At 39.8% G+C, this 27253-nt stretch overlaps 1 protein-coding gene and 1 long non-coding RNA gene across 7 annotated transcripts in view; one reads left to right on the forward strand and one right to left on the reverse strand.

Moving 5' to 3' along the window:
- The window catches only part of apc (APC regulator of WNT signaling pathway), a 193807-nt gene that overhangs the window by 150966 nt on the left and 15588 nt on the right, over window positions 1-27253 (forward strand). For 2 of the 6 annotated variants that reach the window (XM_060837378.1, XM_060837421.1), the window contains 8 exons: window positions 1523-1636; window positions 2052-2150; window positions 5500-5607; window positions 11569-11691; window positions 18320-18698; window positions 24132-24227; window positions 25430-25569; window positions 26931-27008. In XM_060837378.1, the coding sequence (XP_060693361.1) occupies window positions 1523-1636; window positions 2052-2150; window positions 5500-5607; window positions 11569-11691; window positions 18320-18698; window positions 24132-24227; window positions 25430-25569; window positions 26931-27008 (1137 nt within the window). The remainder of the gene's footprint in view (window positions 1-1522; window positions 1637-2051; window positions 2151-5499; window positions 5608-11568; window positions 11692-18319; window positions 18699-24131; window positions 24228-25429; window positions 25570-26930; window positions 27009-27253) is intronic. The other 4 variants (XM_060837396.1, XM_060837413.1, XM_060837387.1 and 1 more) reach the window with 4 other exon arrangements.
- LOC132823502 (uncharacterized) overlaps window positions 1-27253 on the reverse strand; it is a 92436-nt gene that overhangs the window by 20059 nt on the left and 45124 nt on the right. The window lies entirely within an intron of this gene.

The raw sequence follows: 27253 nt of genomic DNA on the forward strand, positions 1-27253 counted from the left end.
GGGCTACAACACACCGCAGCACTCTTGATCTACAAAGAGAAGATTAACATCTTACGGAGTCTTCTTCAAGAATGGATATCCCCACAACTTAATCCGCAGATGCCTAATAGTCAAATGATGTGAGGTGGACATGCCACAACCCAACACACTAACCGCTCCACCTTATATTAAAAAAAACTTGGAACTGATAGCTAGACTTCTCTGACCACTAGGATTCATGACAGCCCATAAACCAAAAGCCACACTCAGACAACAGCTCACCACAACAAAAGACCCTATATCCATCATGTACAAGATAAACGTAATTTAGAAGATCTATGCAAAGACTGCATGAAACAATAGATAAGGACAAACGGGCAGACAACTAGCAATTTGTGTCCACGAACACCAATTGGCCACTAATTGCCATGACCAGCGTCCTAGTAGCCACTCACACCGATGACAAGGACTACAGATTTGACTAGGACAACACAACGATCATAGGACAAGCTAAACACAGACAACCAGAGAATGTCTCGAGGCATGGCACTCAACCACAGACTCCATCACATGGACCTCAACCCAGTATGATAGCCACTACAACGAACAACCAGAACCAGCTGGAATGGAACCAAATAAATTCCAGACGTGATAGCACCGCAGCACTTCACAGGATGCTCCAAAGCACTGAAGATATCACCTAGACGGGATGAAATGTCTGCAAATCATCTTCCTGGCTTGGCAAATATACCCACAACCACAGCATATAGATAGGGTGGTTAAAAAGACATTTAGCATGCTTGTCTTCAATGCTTAGTCCTTTGAGTATAGGAGTTGGGAAGACATGTTGATGTTGTACAGGACATTGGTGAGGCCTCTTCTGAAGTACTCTGACCAGTTCTGGTCACCCATTTGTGGGAAGTATATTATTAAGCTGGAGTGGGCTCAGAAGAGATTTACCAGAATGTTGCCACATATGGAAGGTTTGAGTTGTAAAGGCTGGACAGACTGGGAGTTTTTTCACTGGAGCATTGGCGATTGAGAGATGACCTTATAGAAGTTTATAAAATCATGAGGCGGGTAGAGATAGGGTTCTTGGTAGTTATATTTTCCCACTCGCGGGGCATTTCAAGACTAGGGGGAGCATTCTTAAGGTGGGAGGGGAAATTTGAAAAAAGACATGAAAGATAAATCTTTTACACAGGGTGGTTCGCATGAACTTCCTGAGGAAATGGTGGATGTGGGCACAATTACAACATTTAAACACATGCATAGGAAATGTTTGGAAAGATATGGCCAAGAGCAAGCTGGTGGGGCTAGTTTAGTTTAGAATTCTGCTCAGCATGAATTGGTGGATTGAATGGTTGGTTTCTATGCTGTATGACTCTCTCATTCTATAAGTCAGTAAAGCATGACTGAGAGATGATAAATGGATGTGTGCAACACCTCAATTTCAAATGTGAGGTAGGTGAAATCCGATCAATTACCTCCTTGTATTATCATTATAATATATAATTCTACTGATATGGTCATCTTTGAATAGTTTTCTCTGCAGACAGACATGACTAGAAGACAGTTGGAGTATGAAGCACGGCAAATTCGATCTGCCATGGAAGAACAACTGGGAACCTGCCAGGATATGGAGAAGCGAGCTCAGGTAGTATCAAAGCAATTTCAGAGTCTATTGTTGTGTCTTCATATGGAATAACGTAAATGTGAAATGACTTGAGAAAATAATAGTGCTGGAAAATAACAAATTTGCACTAAAGGGATTGAACAGAATAGTTCATGTATTGTATCATTTAGCCACTGGAATATAATTTTAAATTAAAATCTCAAGATAAATTATCAACCTATTGGAAAGAAAAGGAAGTTGGTATTGTTGCTTAAAGTTCAAAATGTTTTTTGGTAAAATGGTCATAGATTTTAAACTTTATTGAGAGGAATAAAGTGGCAGTTCTATAAACATGGTAAAGTTTGTTTTTTTCCAATTAGGAATAAAATATGCAAATCAGAAATATTGTAGTCATGCAGTTTGAACTGGCTAGGCAAAGATTATTTTCTAACTTTAGTTCATCCTGATGCAGATGAGAGTAGTCCGAATTCAGCAAATAGAGAAGGATATGCTTCGTTTGCGACAGCACTTGCAGTCCCAAACAACAGAAACTGAGGTCAGTATGTCTTTTTTATAATTTATTAAGCATTGAAATTATAAATTTATTCTGATTTGAAGGTTCACTTCAAACGTCAAACTTGGAGAAAGTCAGTTTTCCTTCTATGAATGATTATGTCAGAACTGCGTATAGTTATTTGTTGGTTGGGGAATCAGTATGAAACTACAAGGCTTTAGGATCACTACATTTTTGAAACTTTTTGTTTCAAAATGTCTACTTAATATACGATTACATTTTTTAATGTAGCTAACATGTTTGAAGGAAATTTATTTCTATTTCAAAGAACTAAACACAACAGTTTTCTAACCCTGTGTTTACACTGAATCTGCATCATCTTGAGTTTAACTTATAGTATTCATTCAAAAGTTTAACAAATACATTTTAGTTTACAGATCTTATTTTTTTTAAATACTAATGAGTTAAGTGTTGTGATTGTTTACCATATCTCCAAAACAAAGTTTACTGTGTTGGAATACTGTCTGACTCTGTCATCAAGTTAATTAGAACTAGAAACCTAACTATAATGGTGGAACGAGGAGCCAGGCTTGCAAAGGGCTAATTTCACGCTGATGTTGGGTGCTGTTTCAGAGTAATTTGAGGGGACAAAAAGCTGATTCGTTGGGTTGATCAGAAAATAAGAGAACTTCAGTATCATTTTAGGTGACCTGTCCTTCTGGAAAGTGCACATTTACTAGACTTGGGTGAAGATAGGTTTGGATTTATTTTTATAATTCACACTATTGAACAGTCTGCCAAAATTCACAATCTGAAGTTACACATGAACCATGCCCACTTCTTGAAGTAAAACCTACAGAAGAAGAGTTGAGAGAAGTTTGGAACTGTGTAGAGTTCCTTTAAGCTGAAAATGTGTTGCTGGAAAAATGCTGCAGGTCAGGCAGCATCCAAAGAGCAGGAGAATCGACGTTTCAGGCATAAGCCCTTCAGGAATGAGGAGGGTGTGCCAAACAGGCTAAGATAAAAGGTAGGGAGGAAGGACTTGGGAGAGGGGCATTGGGAATGCGATAGGTGGACGGAGGTTAAGGTGAGGGTGATCGGCCGGCGAGGGGGTGGGGGCGGAGAGGTCAGGAAGAAGATTGCAGATGAAGAAGACGGTGCTGACTCCAAGGATTGGGACTGAGATAAGGTGGGGGGAGGGGAAATGAGAAAACTGGAGAAATCTGCATTCATCCCTTGTGGTTGGAGGGTTCTCAGGCTGAAGATGAGGCGCTCTTCCTCCAGGTGTCGTGTTGCCATGGTCTGGCGATGGAGGCAGCCAAGGACCTGCATGTCCTTGGCGGAGTGGGAGGGGGAGTTGAAGTGCTCAGCCACGGGGCGGTTGGGTTGGTTGGTGCGGGTGTCCCAGAGGTGTTCTCTGAAATGTTCCGCAAGTAGGCAGCCTGTCTCCCCAATGTAGAGGAGGCCACATTGGGTGCAGCGAATGCAGTAAATGATGTGTGTGGAGGTGCATGTGAATTTGTGGCGGATATGGAAGGACCCCTTGGGGCCTTGGAGGGAAGTGAGGGGGGAGGTGTGGGCGGAAGTTTTGCATTTCTTGCGGTTGCAGGGGAAGGTGCTGGGAGTGGAGGTTGGGTTGGTGGGGGGTGTGGAACTGATGAGGGAGTTGAGGAGGGAGTGGTCTTTCCGGAATGCTGACAGAGGAGGGGAGGGAAATATATCCTTGGTGGTGGGGTCTATTTGGAGGTGGCGGAAATGACGAAGGATGATACAATGTATCTGGAGGTTGGAGGGGTGGTAGGTGAGGACCAGTGGGGTTCTGTCCTGGTGGTGATTGGAGGGGCGAGGAGCAGGAAGTGGAGGAGATGGGGTGGAGAGCATCGTCAACCACTTCTGAGGGGAAATCGTGGTCTTTGAAGAAGGAGGCCATCTGGGTTGTTCAGTATTGGAATTGGTCCTCTTGGGAGCAGATGCGACGGAGACGAAGGAATTGGGAATATGGGATGGCATTTTTACAGGGGGCAGGGTGGGAGGAGGTGTAATCTAGATATCTGTGGTAGTCGGTCATATATTTTAGCTGCAGCAGGGAATGAAAATAATTTTTTGACTTTTTTTTTCTAATTGATATGGTCAGGTCTTACGTCCAATCACGTGAGCCTATTTGATGTATTAAAACATGGTAATAAGGAAAATACTGTATTCTTTTTCAGTGAACACTGAAACAGCATTTAAATACTGAAGGGATTCAAATAATGCGATCTCCTCTTGGAATAGCACAGTTTAAAAATTATTTGATAATTATTTTCAACCAATATGTACAGCTGTTTTCATTTATCTTAGGCTACATTCCTGTAAATAGGAAATGCTTTTCTCATGTTTTCCACAGGTTTGCAGTTAATGAATGATCCAGCTGTAAAATCACAAGAAACTCTTGGAGTTTCATTGCTGACTGACATCATATACCTGAATAGGTTTATAGTCTTGGTGATCCACCTGTTAAATATTCAATTCATTTTGGCTCCAGCTTTGTTTAAAAAAAAAGTTGCACTTATATCATATCTTCCAGGACTTCAGGTTGTCCCAAAGTGCTTTAGAAACAACAAAGCATATTTTGAGATGGAGTCACTGTTGTCATTTTTGATATCTGTCTGAGAGGGCTCAGTTTAGTGCTATATTCAATAAATGGCACCTTCGACCCTGGAACACATTGAACACTTCACTGAAGTGTGAGCTAGATGCTGTACTCAGGCCTTTGAAGTGGGGCTAATTAATAAGGTGAGAATATTGCCACTGAGCCAATCATGGCTGTTGTATTAAATGTTAAATGCCTTTAATTATGACATTGAATATGTTTTACGCTTGAATTTGTAGCATTTGAAATTTTAGTCATCACTGTGCTCCTAATAGACAACTGTTCTCAAAATAGACTTTTAAGAACATATCTTTTCATGGTCAGCTATCTAAAATGGGTGCCCTAAATAGAAGGAGTGTTTCTATCCACCCTGAAGCTATTTTATTAATCTATTCTATTATCCAATTCAAAGAGTAGGAGCTTATTGGCCATAGGTTTTCAGGATGTTTGTCATGTGATCAAATGCTCTCAGAACAGCTTTGTATATTCTCATCCACTCCCAGAGGATTTTCTCACATCCTGTCATTTTAACAGCACAGCCAGTCAGCTCTGTAGCTTTTGTGATACATCATGAGCTCTCTGTGGACGTGCAGTGTTCTCATCAAGTCATGTCACTGATTGGGGTGGTGCTTGCTGCTGACTTCCAAGGATAAGTCAAAATGCAATCGCAGTTCCATTGTAGAACTGCAACAGGGAAGGTTTAAACATTCCCCAGACTTCAGTATTTTGAATTTAATGCCATGGCTATTCTTTAAACAGAAATCATCACAAAGTAAACATGAACAAACAGCGTCACGTGATGCAGAACGACAGAGTGATTGTCAGGAAACAACAGAAGCCAGTATGGGTACAACAGGGAGTGGGCAGGTAAGGAGATTCAATTTTGCACCAATTACGAAGATCGTCAGTTAGATGGACATAATTTGGTAACAGGACTTTTACGTATCTTCTGTGTCTCTTTCCTCACCTTTCTTTTTCTTCTCTAAACCAGCCCCTTAAAGTAAATTTTCTCTGAAATCTACATTATTTGTTTATATTTCAGAGTATACCATGAAAATAACAGTATTGTCTATTGTCTAATATAGACCTAATTCCATATGTTTAGATGTAATGAACGAATATTGCTCAGACAGAAGAGTGATGGCTTGATGAATGTTTATAATGAAGTACAGTCATGCTTGTGTCTAATATTTAATGTTAATCCTTAATTGCTGTCAATCTTAATCACTTTATATGGTCAGCTGAAATATTCCTGTCAAAGAACTATGTAGGATTGGCAAAGAAAAATTCATTTGTGTTAGAAAATGATGTGAAATTCTGTAGAAATGTGAACGAAGACCCTTGTTGAATGTGCTTTATATTCCAACTGAAATATTATGGCCTGGATTTTCTGTTGGCCTGATAATTGTTTCTGCAGCATAGATAGGAGTTACAAAGGGAGAACCTATGGAATCCCCCATGTTGCAAACACTGAGAGGATTGTCTGGAAAATTGAAGATTTTGTTGAGCAATATGCTTATGTCTGGACTCTCTTAAAAAATATCCATTTAAATGAGAGAATTTGGAGGATGTAAACTAATACTTGGAAGTTAGATTATAGCAAACCTAGTCTAATTCGTGAGTCACTATTCAACTGACCTCACCTCAATTTATCATAAAACCTCACAATTACACCTTCCCCAGGCTCCTTACAAACCTTCAATTGACATTGTCCCTCTATCCTAGGACCTGATACCCTACCCTAATCCACAAGTCCTGGCACCCCCACTCTTAATCTTCATGACCTGAGAACTGCATCCTCCCTGTAACCACCAGAACCTGCTATCTCCCGTTCTCTCTGACACTGGATCCAGTGACCAGCCTCAAGATCTGGGGGCATCTCCCTGTCACCAGATTTGACATCCACCTTTATCCTTAGGTCCTGACAAAAAAAGGATTCTGGGTAGTCCAAGATGGAGGACAGGAAAAATATCTGGCTGTAACAACTTTTTTGAGCTTTTTTGGGGGTTGGAGGTGATTTCCTTGAATTCCAGGAGCAGTATTTAATGTTTTATATGCTGTTGTGTTGTTTTGGAACCTTGGAGGAAAAAAAAGTCAAAACAATAGCACTTTTAAATGGGAGAGGAACAGACAAAGGAAGCACACGGTGAGGTCAGTGCAGGGGAGGGGGAGAGAGAAAAAGAAATCCAAGTTGCTAATTGACAGAGCAGTAAATCTGCACTGTTACTGCCTTTGCTGTTTGAATTCATGTATCGCTAGACATCGATAGGGTGGCAGTTATGGGAAAGGGGAAAAGTCTCGGATACAGTTGCATAGATGGGTTCACTCCAGGAAAGGTAAGAGAGGTAGGCAGTTAGTGCAGGGGTCTTTTATGGCTATCCCCATTTCAAACAGGTATGCTGTTTTGGAAAATCTGGGGGATGATGGATTCTCAGGGAGACGTAGCATGAACAGCCGAATTTCTGGTATTGAGACTGACCCTAATGCAATGAGGAGTACATCAGGTTCCAAGAGATCGATTGTGTTAGGGGACTCTAGTCCTAGGTACAGACAGACGTTTCTGTGGCCAACAGTGAAAAATCAGAATGGTGTGTTGCTTCCCTGGTGCCGGGATCAAGGATGTCTCAGAGAGGGTGCAGAAGGTTCTCAAGGGGGAGAGGGGCCAGCTGGAGGTCATTGTACACATTGGAACACAGGAAGGGAAAAGGTTGAGATTCAGAAGGGAGATTAGAGTTAGACAGGAATTTAAAAAGGAGTTCCTCGAGACTAGTAATATCAAAATTACTCCCAGTGCTACGAGCTAGTGAGGGCTGGAATAGGAGGATAGAGCAGATGAACGCATGGCTGAGAAGCTGGTGTATGGGAGAAGGATTCATATTTTTGGATCATTGGAAGCTCCTTTTGGGGTAAAAGTGACCTGTACAAGAAGGTTGGTTTGCATCTAAATTGGAGGGGGACTAGTATACTTGTAGGGGGATTTGCTAAAGCTGCTTGGGAGGATTTAAACTAGGTTTGTGGGGTGGGGTGGGGGGGAGAAGGGGAGTGAAGAAAGAGATCAACCTGAAACTAGTAGAGTTGAGAACAAAGGCGAGACAAACAGTCAGGGCAGGCAGGGACAAAGCAGAGAACAAGATAGGACTGGTCAATTAAACTGCATTTATTTCAATGCAAGGGGCCTAACAGGGAAGGCAGATGAACTCGGGGCATGTTTAGGAACATGGGACTGGGATATCATAGCAATTATAGAAACATGGCTCAGGATTGGCAGCTTAATGTTCCAGGATACAAATGCTACAGGAAGGATAGAAATGGAGGCGAGAGAGGAGGGGGAGTGGTGTTTTTGGTATGGGTTGGCATTACAGCTGTACGGAGGGAGGGTATTCCCGGAAATACATCCAGGGAAGTTATTTGAGTGGCACTGAGAAATAAGAAAGGGATGATCACCTTATTGGTTTTGTATTATAGAACCCCTAATAGTCAGAGGGAAATTGAGAAACAAATTTGTAAGGAGATCTCAATTATCTTAAAGAATAATAGGGTGGTTATGGTAGGGGATTCTAACTTTCCAAACATAGACTGGGACTGCCTTAGTATTAAGGGTTTAGATGGAGAGGAATTTGTGATGTGTGGACAAGAAAATTTTCTGATTCAGTATGTGGATGTACCTACTAGAGAAGGTGCAAAACTTGACCTACTCTTGGGAAATAAGGCAGGGCAGGTGACTGAGATGTCAGTTGGGGAACACTTTAGGGACAGCGACCATAATTCTATTAGATTTAAAATAGTGATGAAAAATGATAGGCGTAATCTAAAAATTGAAGTTCTAAATTGGAGAAAGGCCAATTTTAACAGTATTAGGCAAGAACTTTCAGACTGGGGGGGCAGGTGTTTGCAGGTAAAGGGACAACTGGAAAATGGGAAGCCTGCAGAAATGAGATAACAAGAGTCCAGAGACGGTATATTCCTGGTAGGGTGAAAGGAAAGGCTGGTAGGCATAGGGAATGCTGGATGACTAGAGAAATTGAGGGTTTGGTTAAGAAAAAGAAGGAAGCATATGTCAGGTATACACAGGATAGATCGAGTGAATCCTTAAAAGAATATAAAGGCAGCAGGAGTATACTTAAGCGGGAAATCAGGAGGACAAAAAGGGGACATGAGAAAGCTTTGGCAAATAGGGTTTAAACGAATCCAAAGGGTTTTTACAAATACATTAATGACAAAGGTTAACTAGGGAGAGAATAGGGTCCCTCAAAGATCACCAAGGCAGCCTTTGTGTGGAGCCACAGGAGATGGGGGAGATACTAAACGAGTATTTTACATCTGTATTTACTGTAGAAAAGGACATGGAAGATATAGAATATAGGGAAATAGATGGTGACATCTTGAAAAATGTCCAAAATACAGAGGAGGAAGTGCTGGATGTCTTGAAATGGTTAAAGGTGGATAAATCTTCCAGGACCTGATCAAGTGTACCCTAGAACTCTGTGGGAAGCCAGGGAAGTGTTTGCTGGGCCTCTTACTGAGATATTTATATTATAGATAGTCACAGGTGAGGTGCCGGAAGATTGGAGGTTGGCTAATGTGGTGCTACTGTTTAAGAAGGGTGGTCAGGACAAGCCAGGGAACCACATACCAGTGCACCTGCCTGTGGTGGGCAAATTGTTGGATGGAATCCTGAGGGACAGGATGTATATGTATTTGGAAAGGCAAGGACTGATCAGGGATAGTCAACATGGCTTTATGCATGGGAAATCATGTCTCAAATTTGATTCAGTTTTTTGAAGAAGTTATAAAGAGTATTGATGAGGGCAGAGTGGTAGATGTGATCTATGTGGACTTCAGTAAGGCGTTCAACAAGGTTCCCCATGGGAGACTGATTAGCAACGTTGGATCTCATGGAATACAGGGAGAACTAGCCATTTGGATACAGAACTGGCTCAAAGGTAGAAGATAGAGGGTCGTGGTGGATGGTTGTTTTTCAGACTGAAGGCCTGTGACCAGTGGAGTGCCACAAGAATCAGTGCTGGGTGCACTACTTTTCGTCATTTACATAAATGATTTGGATGCAATCATAAGAGGAAAGTTAATAAGTTTACAGATGACACCAAAATTGGAGGTGTGGTGGACAGCTAAGAATGTTATCTCAGATTACAACGGACGGGATTTTGATCAGATGGGCCAATGGACTGAGAAGTGGCAGATGGAGCTTAATTTAGATAAATGTGAGGTGCTGCATTTTGAGAAAGCAAATCTTAGGAGGACTTGTACACTTAAGGTCCTTGGAAGTGTTGCTGAACGAAGAGTGCAGGTTTATAGGTCGAAAATGGAGTCGTGGTAGGCAGAATAATGAAGGTGTTTTGGTATGCTTTCCTTTATTGATCAGAGTATTGAGTACAGGAGTTGGGAGGTCATGTTGCGGCTGTGCAGGACATTGGTTCAGTCACTGTTGGAATATTGTGTGCATTCTGGTCACCTTCCTATTGGAAAGATGTTGTGAAACTTGTAAATCTTTTCTGAACCCTTTCAAGGATGTTGCCAAGCTTGGAAGATTTGAGCTATAGGGAGAGTTTGAATAGGCTAGAGCTATTTTCCCTGGAGGGTCAGGGGCTGACGGGTGACCTTATAGAAGTTTATAAAATCATGAGGGGTATGGATAGGATAAATATACAAAGTCATTTCCCTGGGTTGGGGGAGTCCTGAACTAGAGGGCATAGGTTTAGGGTGAGAGGGGAAAGATATAAAAGAGACCTAAGGGGCAACCTTTTCACGCAGAGGGTGGTACGTGTATGGCATAAGCTGCCAGAGGAAGTGGTGGAGGCTAGTACAATTGCAACATTTAAAAAGCAGAGGATGGGTATATGAATAGGAAGGATTTGGAGGGATATGGGCGTTGGTGCTGGCAGGTGGGTCTAGATTGGGTTGGGATATCTGGTCAGCATGGATGAGTTGGACCGGCGGGTCTGATTCCATGCTGTACATCTCTGACTCTATCCCCCTCTGCCACTTTTGTTTATTGTGTGGTTTTACACTTGTATCCAAGAGTAGTAGTCAAATACAATGGCCAAGGAGAAGGCAAGATCAAGAGCTGTCTTGCAACTTGGGCTTCTTTACAGCATTGTTAATTGCCTGTTAAGCCTTAATACTGCAATACACGATCAGAGATATATCAAACTCTTAATTTTACTTTTACATTATTGAAACACTGTTCTCTCCATATACTTCTCTGTATTATCTCATCTCAACTCTGACCACGTTACGCTATTTCTACCTAGCATCGAGCAACTCCATGACACCATAGCAAAGTTGTTTTAGGGTCCTAAAGCTGTTACACAACAGGCAGCTTCAGAGTCTGAGATGTTGTAAATGGTGCTCAACATTGTGCAGTGATTTGCCATCATCTCTGCTTCTAAGATTATTATGGAGGAGATGTCATTGATGAAACAGCTGAAGCTGATTTGACCTAGGACACTATCCTGAATAACTCTTGCTGTGATGACTGACCTCCAGCAACCACAGCTATCTTTCTTGGCACTCACTCCTACACCAAGTCCCATTGCGTAGTGAAAATTAATCCCAATTTGTCACTTTCAAAAAATGACTATAATATTCCTACAAAGGAAGGAATTATATAACATTAGAATATTTGTCTCAATTGTTTATTTTTATAATTTCAGTAATTAAAATAGCGCCAAATTGTGGTGACTTATACAATACACATCTCTCTGTATTTTCATAAATACAAGTGACAATAAGTTGCTATTCAATTCTATTTATTTCAAAGCATTTCAGAAACAATATTTAATGCTTCAAATTCTGTCTGTGTTTTAGGATTCAGGATCAAAGGTTGAACAAGATGCTGCTAATGTGATGAGCTGTAGTAATCCCTACTCAGTTCCCAGAAGATTGACAAGCCACCTGGGTACCAAGGTAACCGAAGATTCCAGACTACAGGTCGCTACACTGCATTTTTCTAATATATCCATTTTAACAATGCTTTGGCTGTTTTAGCAGTATAGCTTTTCTTTCATTAACACATGCATGTTGTATTCTTTACTGTGTTCTTTGACAACATTTACCAAATGATACTTTGTAATGTTAATTGGCAATCATTACAGCTGTACTCTACATTGGAAAGGAAGAACTGAAAGATTCATAATTAGGATTATATTTGATTGAACTTAGTGTTCTAATAGAATTCTAGCAGAAATCAACAGAACTAAAATTAAGTAATTAAATCACTTGTTGAACATATTCAAATAACTTCCATATTGTAACCAGAAAATCAAAATGACAGTGTTCTGCACAAAAGGTTAAAAATGACCTGAAATTTGGGTATTTGTCTGAATGTTATTCATTCCGGCAATATTTTGTCATTTTGCTTCTAATTGCAACTGCAGAAGTAGCAAAGCTTGCTTTTCTGTAATGGGCTTGCTGGCTTTAAATGCTTGAATTTGTTTCTTTAAATGTTGTATATGGTGTAATTGTAAATTTAATCAAGGAGTCAGTATAGTACCAGTCAATAGGACTAAAGAACTGAACTGCAAACATTTAGATACATATGGTTAAGTATTAAAAATTATTTGGAGTAATAATATTGTGCAGATAATGCTTATCTTTAGATATTACTTCTCAAATATTTGGAATTTGGGAAGGCAGTGGCATGGTGAAAATGTCACTGGACTAGTAATCCAGAAAACCAGTTTAATGCTCTGGAGAAATGCGACATTGCAGGTGGTGCAATTTGAATTTAATTTAAAATGTCTGGATCTAGAAGCTAGCTGATTAGTGGACATGTAACCACTGTCGTTTGTTGTAAAAAACCTGTCTAGTTCACTAATGATTTTAAAGGAATGAAATCTGTTGCACTTAACCTAGACTGACTTCAGACTCTGAGCAAGTAGGGACGGGCAATAAATGCTGGTCTAGTTAGCAGTGGCCACTTCCCATTAATGTATTTTTTTTTAAAGTTACTATATAAGTGAATAAAGGCATCCGGTAGCATTTTGGCTTCCTAGTTAGAAATGTTGAGAATGTTGAAAAGGAAAGTCTCAAGAGTATTCAATCAGTAAACATATAGATTAGAATACTATGTTCCATTGTTTCAAATAGAAGTGAAACTTTTGAACTCAACCTTTTTTAACTCACTGTCTAAATGGGACATTTTGATGCTTTGACTCAAATTCTCAAACAGAGTCATAGCCATAGAGATGTACAGCATGGAAACAGACCCTTCAGTCCAACTCGATCATGCCGACCAGATATCCCAACCCAATCTAGTCCCACCTGCCAGCACCCGGCCCATATCCCTCCAAACCCTTCCTATTCATATACCCATCCAGATGCCTTTTAAATGTTGCAATTGTACCAGCCTCCACCACTTCCTCTGGCAGCTCATTCCATACACGTATCACCTTCTGCGTGAAAAAGTTGCCCCTTAGGTCTCTTTTATATCTTTCCCCTCTGGAGGAGGCTGCAGGAAGGAGATACTATTCCTCATAATTCTAATAATGTTAAAGTTGCAGCTAATCACTAAATGAGGAATAGAGTTTGCAGCAGAAGCATTTTATTCTAATGCGAGAGACTATATGAAGGTTGTACTATTTGTGATTCATTAAGGAATTTCATGGTAATTAATAGCAGGACTAGACAGGGTAAACACAGGCAGTTTGTTCCCAATGACCAGGGAGTCCAGACCGGGCCACTGTTTAAAAATACAGAGTATGCCATTTAGGACTGAGATGAGGAGAAATTTCTTCACACAGATGGTGAAGCCTGTGAATTCTCTGCCACAGGCATGAGGCCAAAACATTTGAAAGTTTCAAGATGATAGCTATCTTAGAACTAAAAGGATCAAAGGGTATGGGGGAGAAAACAGGAACATAATACTTAGGTAAGTAATCAATATTGAATGGCAGACCCAGTTAAAAGAATGAATGGTCTAATCCTCCTATTTTCTATGATTAGATTAAATTAGGTTCCCTACAGTGTGGAAACAGGCCCTTTGGCCCCACAAGACCACACCGACCCTCTGAAGAGTAACCCACTCAGACCCATTTCCCTCTGACTAATACACCTAACACTACAGGCAATTTAGTATGGCCAATCCATCTGACCTGCACATCTTTGTGCCTGTGGGAGGAAACCGTAGCAGACACCAGGAGAATGTGCAAACTCCGCACAGACAGTCGCCGGAGGCTGTAATTGAACCTGGAACCCTAGTGCTGTGAGGCATCAGTGCTAACCACTGAGCCACTGTGCTGTTTGAGACCACATAAATTGAAAGAAAATCATGCATTGCAGTAAAGGTTAGCATGAGGCCAAAACATTGGGAAACTGCCACAAACAAGTTTAAGGATGGCTTTTCTTTTCAAAAAAAGGGAGAAATTGCAACATGAGTAAAACCTAGAAAAATATGTGCATCCACAGCAAAAAGCTCTGAGTATATAAATGAGTAACTGTTGGTCCCTTAGAAGTTAAGACTGGAAGATCAATAATGGGAAGCATTGAAATGGCAGCAGCTTTGACAAGTATTTTATACCTGATCTCACAGTTGGAAGATACAAAAAGCACACCAGGAACAAGGGGCAAAAAAGAGGTACTTCAAATAATGACCAGGAGAATAGTGTTTGGGATACTAATAGCTCGAAAGGCTGTTGAGTCATTTGGATCTGCTAGTCTGCATCCCATGATGTTGAAGGAAGTATCTGCAAAGACAGTGGATGCATTGGCTTTAATCTTCCAAACTGCAATAAATTCTGGAAAGGTCTCAGTGGGCTGGAAAACCACAAATGTACCAAATCTATTCAAAAATGGATGAGACAAAAAGTGAAGAACTAAAGGTATATTAACACCTGTCATTGGAAAATGCTAGAATTCATCATTAAGAATTCAGTGGACATTTCTAAAATTGTATTTCAGTTATGCAGATTTGCATGGTTTGGTGAAATGAAGGTAGTGTTTTACTATCTGAGTTCTTCAAGGATGTAACAGCTAGGTGAATAAAGACCAGTCAAGTAGGGTGTGATGTGTTTGGATTTTCAAAATGCTCTTAATACGGTGCCTCATAAAAGGTTACCAAGATGCATAGGTAATATATCAATGAGGATAGAGGATTAGTAACTACAAGAAACAGTCGAGATGAATGGGGTATTTTTGAAATGTCAAACTGTATTGTAGCAAAATTTCCAGGCAACTCAACGATGGGCAGGAAAGCAAATTTTGAGGAAGATACAAAAGAGATCATTTGTAGGCAAAATTTTGGTAGATGGAGTAATATGCGAAAATTACATTTTACACTTTTCCAGGAAGAATAGAAAAGCAGAATATTACTGAAATGGACTGTGGAATGCTGCAGTAAAGAGATCTGGATGTACGTGAATCACAAGGTCAGGGTGTAGTAAGTAATTAGGAAGGCAACAGGGAATGAAGTGTAAAAATAGCAAAGTCTTGCAAATGCTGCGCAGGACATTGGTGGGGCCAGACCTAGAGTACAGTTTTACACTTTAGAAAGGATATTCTTGCATTGGATGTAGTTCATATACGTTCACTAAGGTGATTTCCAGGATAAAGGTATTGTCTTTTGAGGTCTGGTTTGATTGTATCCCTTCATGTTAGAAGAAGCTAGGAAAAAGAATAATAGAAGCCCCATTTTTATACATATGTAACAATTTATTCAAAAATGTAATAACACTAACGGTCTGGCAACAGCTAACATTGTTCCTATATTATTTTTAAATCAAGAAAGAACAAGTTCAAAACCTATAATTATTTGACCTTTAAGGAAGACGGTAAAGGAAAGATAGTGGAATCTTGCCATTAAGTCCTAATGGAAAAGCAACTCACAACCAAAAATAGAATTCTCGTTTAGAATTTCAGAAGGGGATGCCATATTTGATCAAACTTACCACACTTCTGAAGAAATGGCAAAAAGTACAGACAAGAGTGCTTTAACATGCTTGGACTTTGAAAAGGTCTTCAAAATGGTGCTACGTGGTAGTAGAGATATAACTAATTTCAGAATGCGTAGATTCAGAGCATATCGCATTAGCACATTATATCGATAACAAACTGGCTGTAAAGATGTTAAGGTTAGCTATCCAGACTGGGATCGACAAGGGATCTGGACTGAGACAACTGTTGATTATGTATTCCTAGTTTGTTTTGGGAATCAGAAATACAATTTTAGAATTTGTAGATGATTCCAAATTGCTAAGTTTAATAAATACTGAGGAAAATCAAACAAAATACAAACTTATAGTAATTAACAAATGAGTTTCAAAATAGATAAACATGATCAGTGTAAAGAATTAGGAAGCTTCAGAGTGCATGGATAATAATCTGAATTTATATAGGAGCAAAAATATTATAGAGATCCACATTGTTCAAATTAGTTGTACATAATCATAGAATAAATGTGGCACAGGAGGGAGCCAATCCTTTTTCCCTCTGGCCCAAAAAGATAATGAGTCAATTTAAAAATCAAAATCATGGGGTTAATTTCTGAAAGGATAGATTAGATGTGTAAAGCTCCTGTTGTATTGTGGTAGTGTCTCTACCTCCTAGATTAGAAGGTTTAGTTTAAATGCCACCTGCTCTGAGAGACATCTTAACACATCTAAACAGGATGATTTAAAAATAATTAGACTTAAAGAGAAGGCACATTAAATTAAATTTAGTTCAGCTATATTTGGAATGCTTTACATGGTTCAGTTTTTCATTTAGAAGCATTGAAGATCCAAAAAATTACCAAAATGCTAGAAGAAATAAAAGAATGACATTCCAGGTAGAATTGAGTAGGGTGTGGGTCTTCTGTATATAAAAGAGGCAGCTGCTGGGGATGGCTTTAAGATAATGAAAGGGTTGATGTAATTGAAAATGAAGTATAAATGTAGCAAAAATATTTGCACTTGTGGGGAGTCCAAAGTAGAGGCCATAATGTCTAACATGGTAAGTAAAATGTCTAATAGGGATTCAGGAGGAACCTCTGTCCAAAGAATGTGGAATACATTGCTATATGATTAAGGCAAGTAGCAAAGATTTATTCAAGAAGAAATACAAAATGAGAAACTGATAGAAGGACATGCTGGTAGGTTTAGTTTAAAGAAGGTGGACATGATGATGGGTTTAATTTTAAGGAAGATGGAAAATTACTAATAGAGCTTAAATGCCAAAAGGAACCAATTTAATCATTTCTGTACTGTGCAGTTTTAATCCACATGTTCAAGTGTGTTCATATCACCCCCTGAAGTAGGTTGGATTTGAACCCAGACTTTCTGGCCCAGATATAGGGACACAACCACGGCACCATAAGAGCCTTACTCTAAACTGTGTAGATATTTTCAGTCAGCTTGTTCAGGCACACCTCTTGATCAGATGGGACTTGAACCCATACCTCCTGGCCCAGAGTTAGGGATGCTACTCCTGCACAAGAGTCCTTAAAGCGATGGCAATGGGAGTTAAATCTACAATCATCGCAAAACATACCAAAGTTAGACACCTTATCCATTGGATCACATAATTATTCAAGCTAAGTTTTGTGCACTAGTAAACTTCTATGGAAGTAGATATTTTTAATCAACCTGTTCAGACACACTGACTCACCAAGGGCGGTCGGACTTGAACCCTGACTTTGTGGCCAAAAGATAGGGATACTACCAGTGTGCTAGAAGAGTCCTACACCCCCCTTCTAGATGCTTTCTAATCAATCTGTTCAGATGTTATCACACCTCTGGAGCAGGTGGGGCTTGAACTCAGGCCTCCTGGACCAGTTAGGGATACTACCACTGTACCACAAGGGCCCTTAAATCCTTATTTATTTATTAATAATTTTAAAATCAACTTGTTTAGAGATGGTATTATGTACTTCTGGAGCAGGTGGGACTTGAACCTGGATCTCCTGGCTCAGAGACAGGAATGCTACAAATGCACCAGAAGAATCCTAAGACCATCTTCTAGATGCTGACTAATCAACATTCTCAGACATGTTACTCCACATCTCTGGAGTCAGTAAGACTTCAACTGGGGTCTACTGGCCTAGAAATAGGGATGCTGTCACTGCGCCATAAGAGCTGCAAGTCCCCTTTCTGTGCATTGTGATTGTAAATCTGCAGTATATAATATTTATTACATCTAGTATAAAATATCGACTGCAGGGCTCTTCTGGTGCAGTGGTAGTGTCCATACCTCCAAGTCAAGAGGCTTGGGTTCAAGTCTTGCCTGCTCCAGAGATGTGTGATAACATCTCTGAATAGGTTAATTATAAATTACTTAAAATATTTAGTAAAAGGCATTGATTAATTTTATTTGAAATGGATTTGGATCTTCTGATATTGTCCAATTATGATATCATTTCTAATAATGGAGTGCAAATGATGGGATATATTTAGTTTATTGTCGAGACACCATTGAATTGGTAAGAATTTTCTCATTCCACATCTGCTAAGGTAAAAATGGCTTCTGTCATAAAGGTCTTTAAACAGTGTAATTTTTGTCAAGTTTTCTGTAATTTGACTTCACGTCATTAATTATTGATCCTATGATATGAACAGAATTTAACCTTTTTAATTCACTTGGGCTATAGGTGGAAATGGTATATTCGCTGCTGTCAATGCTTGGTACACACGACAAGGATGATATGTCTCGAACTTTGCTAGCAATGTCTAGTTCTCAGGACAGCTGTATAGCTATGCGTCAGTCTGGGTGTCTTCCGCTGCTGATACAGCTTTTGCACGGCAATGATAAAGACTCTGTGCTGCTTGGCAATTCACGTGGCAGTAAGGAGGCCCGTGCGCGGGCTAGTGCTGCACTACACAATATCATCCATTCACAGCCAGATGACAAGAGAGGAAGACGGGAGACCCGTGTACTTCACTTACTAGAACAAATCCGTGCTTACTGTGAGACGTGCTGGGAATGGCAGGAAGCACATGAGCAAGGCGTGGATCAGGATAAAAATCCAAGTATGACATTTTCTTTACAGTGTAATGTTTTTTGGTGCATCTTTTTAGTAAAGAAGTAGCTTTTAATAAGAAAAGTAATGTAGATAAGTTCTGGTTTTAAATTCTTTGATTATAACATAGTTTGTATACAAATATATATGGCAATTACTTTTAAGTGTTTATTAAGTTGAATTTATAATTCAGTCTGAGATTGTTTTCTCAGTATCACAGCCTGAAGAATTTCACTTTTTTTAAACAATCGATCATCCTTTCAGTCTGTTCTGCTTGGGATACAGCTGTTGGCATAAGGGAAATCATTATACAGAAAGCATGTTTGTTTTCCAATATAGTTATAGATATTGTTCTAGTATTTGACAGATTTAAACAGAAGTATTCTCAGTGGGGAAGTGAAACTCTAAAGAAAGCATATTATTGGCATTGCTCAGTATGTCACCCGCACCAAAACAGATTATTTCCCTTTAAATGCAGTGTCAGCAAACACAACCTTTACACCTTCATGTTGTGAAGCCAGCCATTAAAATGATCCCTGGCAGCCAGCTTTGGCTATTCCTGGTGGCTAGTTACATTTTAGCAGTGTATTATGTCAATTCACTGGATTGTAATCCACTCATGGTTAGCAATAAGTTAGGGATTTGTGACGTGTTTGGTTCCTGTTCATGTTAAATCCTAAAAGGAATTGTATAATGTTGCTCAAATATATAACAGGCCTGGGTCCAGTTTAAAATTCAGCAAAGAAGGTCCCCGAGGTTGATGAACGAGGGAAATAAGAGTATGACAGTAAATTTGTAAGGAATATTAAACCTCAAAATTAATGAAAATAAGTGTAGGCCTTTTACAAGCTGAAACAGGAAATGGCAGAGCAATTTAAACTATTATAGGTCAAGAGCTATTTATCCCAAAATCTTGGGACCAGCTTTTTTTTTGGGAAAGGACATTTTTTGGTTTTTGGATAGGTTTGAATATGTTTAGGTGTGTGTGTGTGTGTGTGTGTTGGGGGTGGGGAGTTGTTGGAGAAAAGTTGCTTGGCCCAAATGGACCTAACAGCAAAGCTTTTTTTTTCCCCCTAAGAACCCAAATAGAGCTTTGGACATGCTGAGTTTGGATTCTTGGGGAGAAAGAAATTCGGTCCATTCAGGCAAGCAAAGGGTCTTTTCTTTCCCTGAAGGGCCTGAATTCAACATGTCGACAGATCTGTTTGGGTTCACTTTCAAAAAGACTTTCAATTTTTAGGTCATGCAGCACAGATGTAGACTCTTCAACTCATCAAGTCTGCTCTGGTCAAAAACATGTACCAATTTATTCTAATCCCATTTTATGACACTTGACTGTAGCCTAGAATCCTAGAAATATACAATAGACAATAGGTGCAGGAGTAGGCCATTCAGCCCTTCGAGCCTGCACCACCATTCAATATGATCATGGCTGATTATTCCTAATTAGTATCCTCTTCCTGCCTTATCTCCATAACCCTTGATTCCACTATCTTTGAGAGCTCTATCCAACTCTTTCTTAAATGAATCCAGAGACTGGGCCTCCACTGCCCTCTGGGGCAGAGCATTCCACACAGCCACCACTCTCTGGGTGATGAAGTTTCTCCTCCTCTCTATCCTAAATGGTCTACCCCATATTTTAAAGCTGTATCCTCTGGTTCGGCACTCACCCGTCAGCATGAACATGTTTCCTGCCTCCAGAGTGTTAAAGCTTAAATAATCTTATATATCTCAATCAGATCCCCCTCTCAGTCTTCTAAACGCAAGGGTATACAAGCCCAGTCGCTCCAATCTTTCAACATAAGATAGTCCCGCCATTCCAGGAATTGACCTCGTGAACCTACGCTGCACTCCCTCAATAGCCAGAATGTCTTTCCTCAAATTTGGAGACCAGTCTGCACACAATACTCCAGGTGTGGTCTCACCAGGGCCCTGTACAGCTGCAGAAGCACGTTTTTGCTTCTATACTCAATTCCTCTTGTTATGAAGGCCAGCATGCTATTAGTCGCCTTCACTACCTGCTATACCTGCATACTTGCCTTCATTGACTGGTGTATAAGAACACCCAGATCTCTTTGTACTGCCCCTTTACCTAACTTGATTCCATTCAGGTAGTAATCTGCCTTCCTATTCTTGCCACCAAAGTGGATAACCATACATTTATCCACATTAAACTGCATCTGTCATACATCTGCCCACTCACCTAACTTGTCCAGGTCACCCTGTAATCTCCTAGCATCCTCATCACATTTCACCCTGCCACCCAGCTTTGTATCATCAGCAAATTTGCTAACGTTATTGCTGATACCATCTTCTATATCATTAACATATATTGTAAAAAGCTGCAGTCCCAGCACGGATCCCTGCGGTACCCCACTGGTCACTGCCTGCCATTCCGAAATGGAGCCGTTTATCACTACCCTTTGTTTCCTATCAGCCAACCAATTTTCAATCCAATCTAGTACTTTGCCCCCAATACCATGCACCCTAATTTTACTCATTAACCTCCTGTGTGGGACTTTATCAAAAGCTTTCTGAAAGTCCAGGTGCACTACATCTACTGGATCTCCCTCGTCCATCTTCAGAATTACATCCTCAAAAAATTCCAGAAGATTAGTCAAGCATGATTTCCCCTTCATAAATCCATGCTGACTCTATCCTATCCTGTTACTACTATCCAGATATGCCGTAATTTCATCCTTTTATAATAGACTCCAGTATCTTTCCCACCACTGAGGTCAGACTACCTGGTCTATAATTTCCTGCTTTCTCTCTCCCACCTTTCTTAAAAAGTGGTATAACATTAGCCACCCTCCAATCCTCAGGAACCGACCCCGAATCTATCGAACTCTGGAAAATAATCACCAACACATCCACGATTTCCTGAGCCACCTCCTTCAGTACCCTGGGATGTAGACCATCAGGCCCTGGAGACTTATCAACCTTCAGGCCTAACAGTCTCTCCAACACCAAATCCTGGCAAATATAGATTCCCTTAAGTTCAGGTCCTTCAGCCACTGTTACTTCAGTGTCTTCTCCAGTGAACACAGATCTGAAGTACCCATTTAATTCTTCTGCCATTTCTTTGTTCCCCGTAATATATTCCCCTGTTTCAGTCTTCAAGGGTCCAATTTTAGTCCTAACCATTTTTTTTTGCCTTGCACGTACTTAAAAAAGCTTTTATTATCCTCCTTTATATTATTGGCCAGTTTACCTTCGTACCTCATTTTTCCTCTGCGTATTTCCTTCTTAGTAATCCTCTGTTGCTCTTTAAAGGCTTCCCAGTCCTCATTTTCCCACTTATCTTTGCTATGTTATACTTTTACTCTTTTAACTTTATATGTTTCTTAACTTCCCTCGTTAGGCACGGCCGCCCATGCCTCCTCCTGGGATCTTTCTTCCTTTTAGGAATAAACTGATCCTGCAACTTCTGCATTATACCCAGAAATATCCACCATTGTTTCTCCACGGTCATCCCTGCTAAGGTATTGCACCATTGAACTTTGGCCAGCTCCTCCCTCATAGCTCCATAGTTCCCTTTATTCAACAGAAGTACTGTCACTTCCGACTGTACCCTCTCCCTCTCAAATTGCAGATTGAAGCTTTATTGTATTATGGTCACTCCTTCCCAATGGCTCCTTCACTTCGAGGTCTCTGACCAATTCTGGTTCGTTACACAATACCAGATCCAGAATTGCCTTCTCCCTGGTCGGCTCCAGCACCAGCTGCTCTAAGAATCCATCTGAGGCACTCCACAAAGTCTCTTTCTTGAGGTCCAATACCATCCTGATTCTCCCAGTCTACCTGCATGTTAAAATCCCCCATAACAACTGTAGAACATCTTTGCTACAGGCCAATTTCAGTTCCTGATTCATCTTACATCCGACATCCAGACTACTGTTTGGGGGCCTGTAGATGACTCCCAAGAGGGTCTTATTACCCTTAGTATTTTGCAGCTCTATCCACACTGACTCTACATCCCCTGACTCAAGTTCCCCCATCACAAGGGACTGAATATCCTCCCTTAACAACAAGGCCACCCCACCCTCTCTGCCCGTCAGTCTGTCCTTACGATAACACGTGTAGCCTTGAATATTCATTTCCCAGGCCCTGTCCACTTGAAGCCACATCTCAGTTATCCCCACAATATCGTATCTGCCAATTTCCAAAAGAGCCTCAAGCTCATCCATCTTATGTCTAATGCTTCGTGCATTCATATATAGTATTTTTAATTTGTTACTGCTCTCACCCTTCCCATCAACCCTTATTTCACTCAACCTTACAGCATGATCCCTTTCCAAGTTTTCTGCCTCATTGATACAGTTATTTTTCTTGACTTCTCTTGTTCTAACTTTCCCTGCAATTTCCTTTTTAAACATCCATTTTGTCCCCTCCCCCCGCTACTTATTTTAAATGTAGCGGTGTTGCAATAGAAAACCTGCCTGCCAAAATGCAAAGAATATTTCTTTTTGATCATGTGGATAAAAGGTATTTGCATTGTACTTCAGTTCTGTCATCTCAAAAGAAGACGGCAATAACTTCCAAGAAATGTCAGGGAAGCAAGGGTCTTTGGGAAGGCAGAATTGAAGGAGATTATTATTACTTTAATAGTTCTGTAGAAACTATTGGGACTGAGAGTTGCCTAAAGGAGGTAGCCATTGAAAATATCAATGTATTAGTTGTCATCGTCCAAAACTTTATAAATTCTGGAACAGTACTGGCAGATTGGAGGATGGCAATGTGGCAAATCCCAATACTTAAAAGGAGTCAGGAAATTACAGGCCAGTTAGCCTGACATCTATAGTTAGGAAAATGCTACGGTCTGCTCTAAGTTTAGGTTTTTATCTATTTCTACAATAAAAGTGTAATTTATTTTCTGTCTTATATGGCAATGTTTAACTGAAGAGTTAACCATATATGTTCATTTAGTTGGTGTGATTTTGGCTTAGAATGATAAACTGTTAAAACACAGGGGCATATTGGGTGTCATCCTCATAAACAACAAATTTGATTCAAGTGTTCAGCTTTCTTAACTGTGTGCATACGAGTAGGGCTGTTTTTGTTTAAACAGAAGGTAAAAAATTGGATGCTTTGGCCTTGGTTTCACATTTGTATGCTCACTAGCCAGTTAAAGCGAGTAGATGGGTCAACATGTGTGAATAATACCAACCAAATATGCAGTATAATTTCAAAATTTTGACTTTAACTCTGCACTGCTGTAAGATGTCAAACAAAGATTTGTTTCAACTACATTAACTTATTAAATAACAAATAGTTTTTCTCTGGCTATTAGATCAGCTTTTGTTTGCTAAGATTGATTTTAATTAACTTTGAATTCTAAAATTATTGTTTGGAAGATTTATTATATTGAAGTAGTGAAAATAGAACATTTGTAAATTTGAATTGCCTTTTTAAGCTTTGTATATCTGTTGTGCTGCTACAGTGCCATCGCCGGTGGAGCACCAGATCTGTCCTGCAGTGTGCGTACTTATGAAGCTTTCATTTGATGAGGAACACAGGCATGCAATGAATGAACTAGGTAAATAATGCAGTCTTGTTGTCTAGATTGGAAAGTTTGTGTGTCCTATTCTGTAAAGTTTGATGTATTCAAAATTTAATTGCACCACAACTGATATGAATCACTTCAGAGCTCTTCGGCTAGAACGAATTGCAGTGTCTCTGAAATGTCATCCCTTTTATTGGTCTCCAAATCGGAGCACAATATTTTTGATCTGTAAAATTAATTTAGAATGACTGAGCAGGAATGGGAGAAAATAATGATGGGGAGAATGAAAGAGAAAATGGAACTGTAAGAATGTAATCGTACCTCCCAGAAAGCACCTTTTAAGTTAATGTGAGGAAATGACAAAAATAGAGTCTTGGAGTACAGAAACAGACCCTTCAGTCCAACCAGTCCACTCCGACCATGTTCCCAAACTAAACTAATCCCACCTGCCTGCATTTGGCCCATATCCGTCTATTCATGTACTTATCCAAATGTCTCTTAAGTGTTGTAAATGTACCCGCATCCTTCACTTCCTCTGGCAGTTCATTCCACACACAAACCACTCTGTTTAAAAGAAAAGGTTGTCCCTCATGCCCTCTTTAAATATTTTTCCTCTCACCTTCAAAATATGTTTCCTAGTTGTAAACTCACCCACTTTAGGGAAATCATGCCTGATACAAATTTATAAGCCTCCATAAGTCACCCCTCAACCTCCTGCCCTCCAGTGAAAAATGTCCCAGCCTATTTTTATAATACAGACCCTCCAGAAGATTGTGAAACAATGCACTCTGCTATCTACATATCCAGATTTTGGGGCAAGAGTGAATTGTCGTTGTCAAAGTAACTTTATCCACCCAGTCCAACACCAGTACCTCAACAGAAACATCAACATCTTGTCAGGGCTCTGAATATTCAGTAGTATATGGATATGTAAGAATAGGAAAAGACTATCGGCAACTAATATATGTGCAACAAGGTTTCATAAACACTGAAATGAACAATGACATGCTTTTCAAGAAAGCACTATGCAAGTATTGGAATATTTTGTAGACCTTTTTGTGAACCTATTTATCCATTTGAGTGCCAAAGCTTATCACATTGAATTCCACAGTGTGCAATTAGGAGTTATTTTTTGGCATGCTTAACTTTTTAAGATGCTTTTCATTCTTTTGCTTTTTAAAAAAATAGTTTTTGTAAAGAAGTTGAATTTTGACTAATGTTATTTTGATACGCAGGTGGTTTGCAGGCAATAGCTGAATTGTTGCAAGTTGATTGTGAAATGTATGGACTCACCGATGACCATTACAGTGTCACATTACGAAGATATGCTGGGATGGCACTTACAAATTTAACTTTTGGGGATGTTGCAAATAAGGTAGGCAGTTTATTGTAGATTTTCTTTTAGATTTTGTATCTTAAACATACCAACACATGAATTAGGAGCAGCAGTAGGCTAATTGGCCCCTGAAACCTACACTGCTATTCGATAAGATCATTACTGATTTGTTCATCATCTAAGTTCTACATTCCCAACTACCCCATAACCTTTTACGCCTTGCGTAATGAGCAGCATCTACCTCTACTTTAAAAATATTCAATGACCCCGGCTCCATTACCTTTTAAGGCAGAGAGATCCAAAGTCGCACAGCCCTCTGATGGGAAAAGCATTTCTCCAATCTCTGCCCTGAAAGGGCAACTCCCAAGTTTAAAATGGTGTTCCTTACTTCTGGACTAACCCACACAAGACAGCATCCTTTCCATAGTCACCTATCATGACCACTCAGAATATTATGAATTTCAATTAAATCATCTCTTCCCACACCCCCCATCCAAACTCCAGTGAAAAGCCAAGCTTGTCCAGTCTTTCATTATTAGACAAACTGCTGATTCCCATTTTTCAATCTAATAAACCACCTCTGATCCTCCACCTGTATTTATTTCCTTCCTTAAATAAGGAGAATAAGATTGCGCACCAATGCCCTATGACATCACCAATCCAAGGAAACCCAAACATATAAATAGAAAGCAGGAAACTCCAGCAGTGCCTTGTCCGGAGTCTCGCTGAAGATGTTACCTAGTATGGTGACAAAACGTCCGAAAATGAACCTTCTAGCTCAGCGAGCAAACCAACATCCAGAACCTCAATCTGAGCTACAAATCTTCTCAACTTGCTAACCAATGTTCTGTATTATTGAAGCATTACATCTTTAATAAAGGATGTCATTCCTTGCAGCACCTCACATTCCATAACTTGCTGTACCTGAATACTAAGCTTCTGTGAATCATGCATTCAAAAAAATTGAACTTATCTATTCTCTTACCTTATGTTTCCAGTATTTTCTGCTTTGTTTCACAATTCTAGCATCTATAAAATTTTGAGGTTTACAAAAAAACCTGAAATTAAATTGTTGTATAATTCCCAATTAATTTGCCTAAATAGTTGTATTAAAATTGATCAAACTAATTGAAGGTCTTGAGCCAAAGCTGTAATGGGGTGAGAGGTAGAGAACAATGCTCTTCCAGTGCCTTACTTAGGGCTGGCATCTGCCTTCAGGCTTCCGAAAGTACATGGCATGGTGGCACTCTAGACTGCAGTTGGTGTTGCAGTTTGCATTTATTATTAGTTCAAGTTTCCCACTTCTCATGATTGAAATGTTTCAGCAATCTTACCATTATAAAAAAATCAAATTACATTTGTGTAAGAGCTGTTTCTGCACTGATGTTTCCTCTTCACAGGCCACACTCTGCTCTATGAAGGGCTGTATGAGAGCAATGGTAGCTCAACTGAAGTCAGAAAGTGAAGACCTACAGCAGGTAAAAGTATCAGTGGAATTCACTATATACAATTTTTAAAGCCTCTGGTAATCATATTGGGTAAGCAAGGTCATTTGAAGTATAAGACTTTGCTAAGTGCAGTAAACATATTAAACAGATCATTTGACAGGGAACTGTCTTGCCAAGTTGAAACTATATGGAAAATAGCGAAATAATAGTTCATTGATAATTGTAATGCTATCTTTAATTTGGAGAAAATGCTGCATATTGCTTATTATCCATTT

Source organism: Hemiscyllium ocellatum, chromosome 2, assembly GCF_020745735.1.
Source record: "Hemiscyllium ocellatum isolate sHemOce1 chromosome 2, sHemOce1.pat.X.cur, whole genome shotgun sequence".
In the NCBI taxonomy this organism is placed as follows: Eukaryota; Metazoa; Chordata; class Chondrichthyes; order Orectolobiformes; family Hemiscylliidae; genus Hemiscyllium; species Hemiscyllium ocellatum.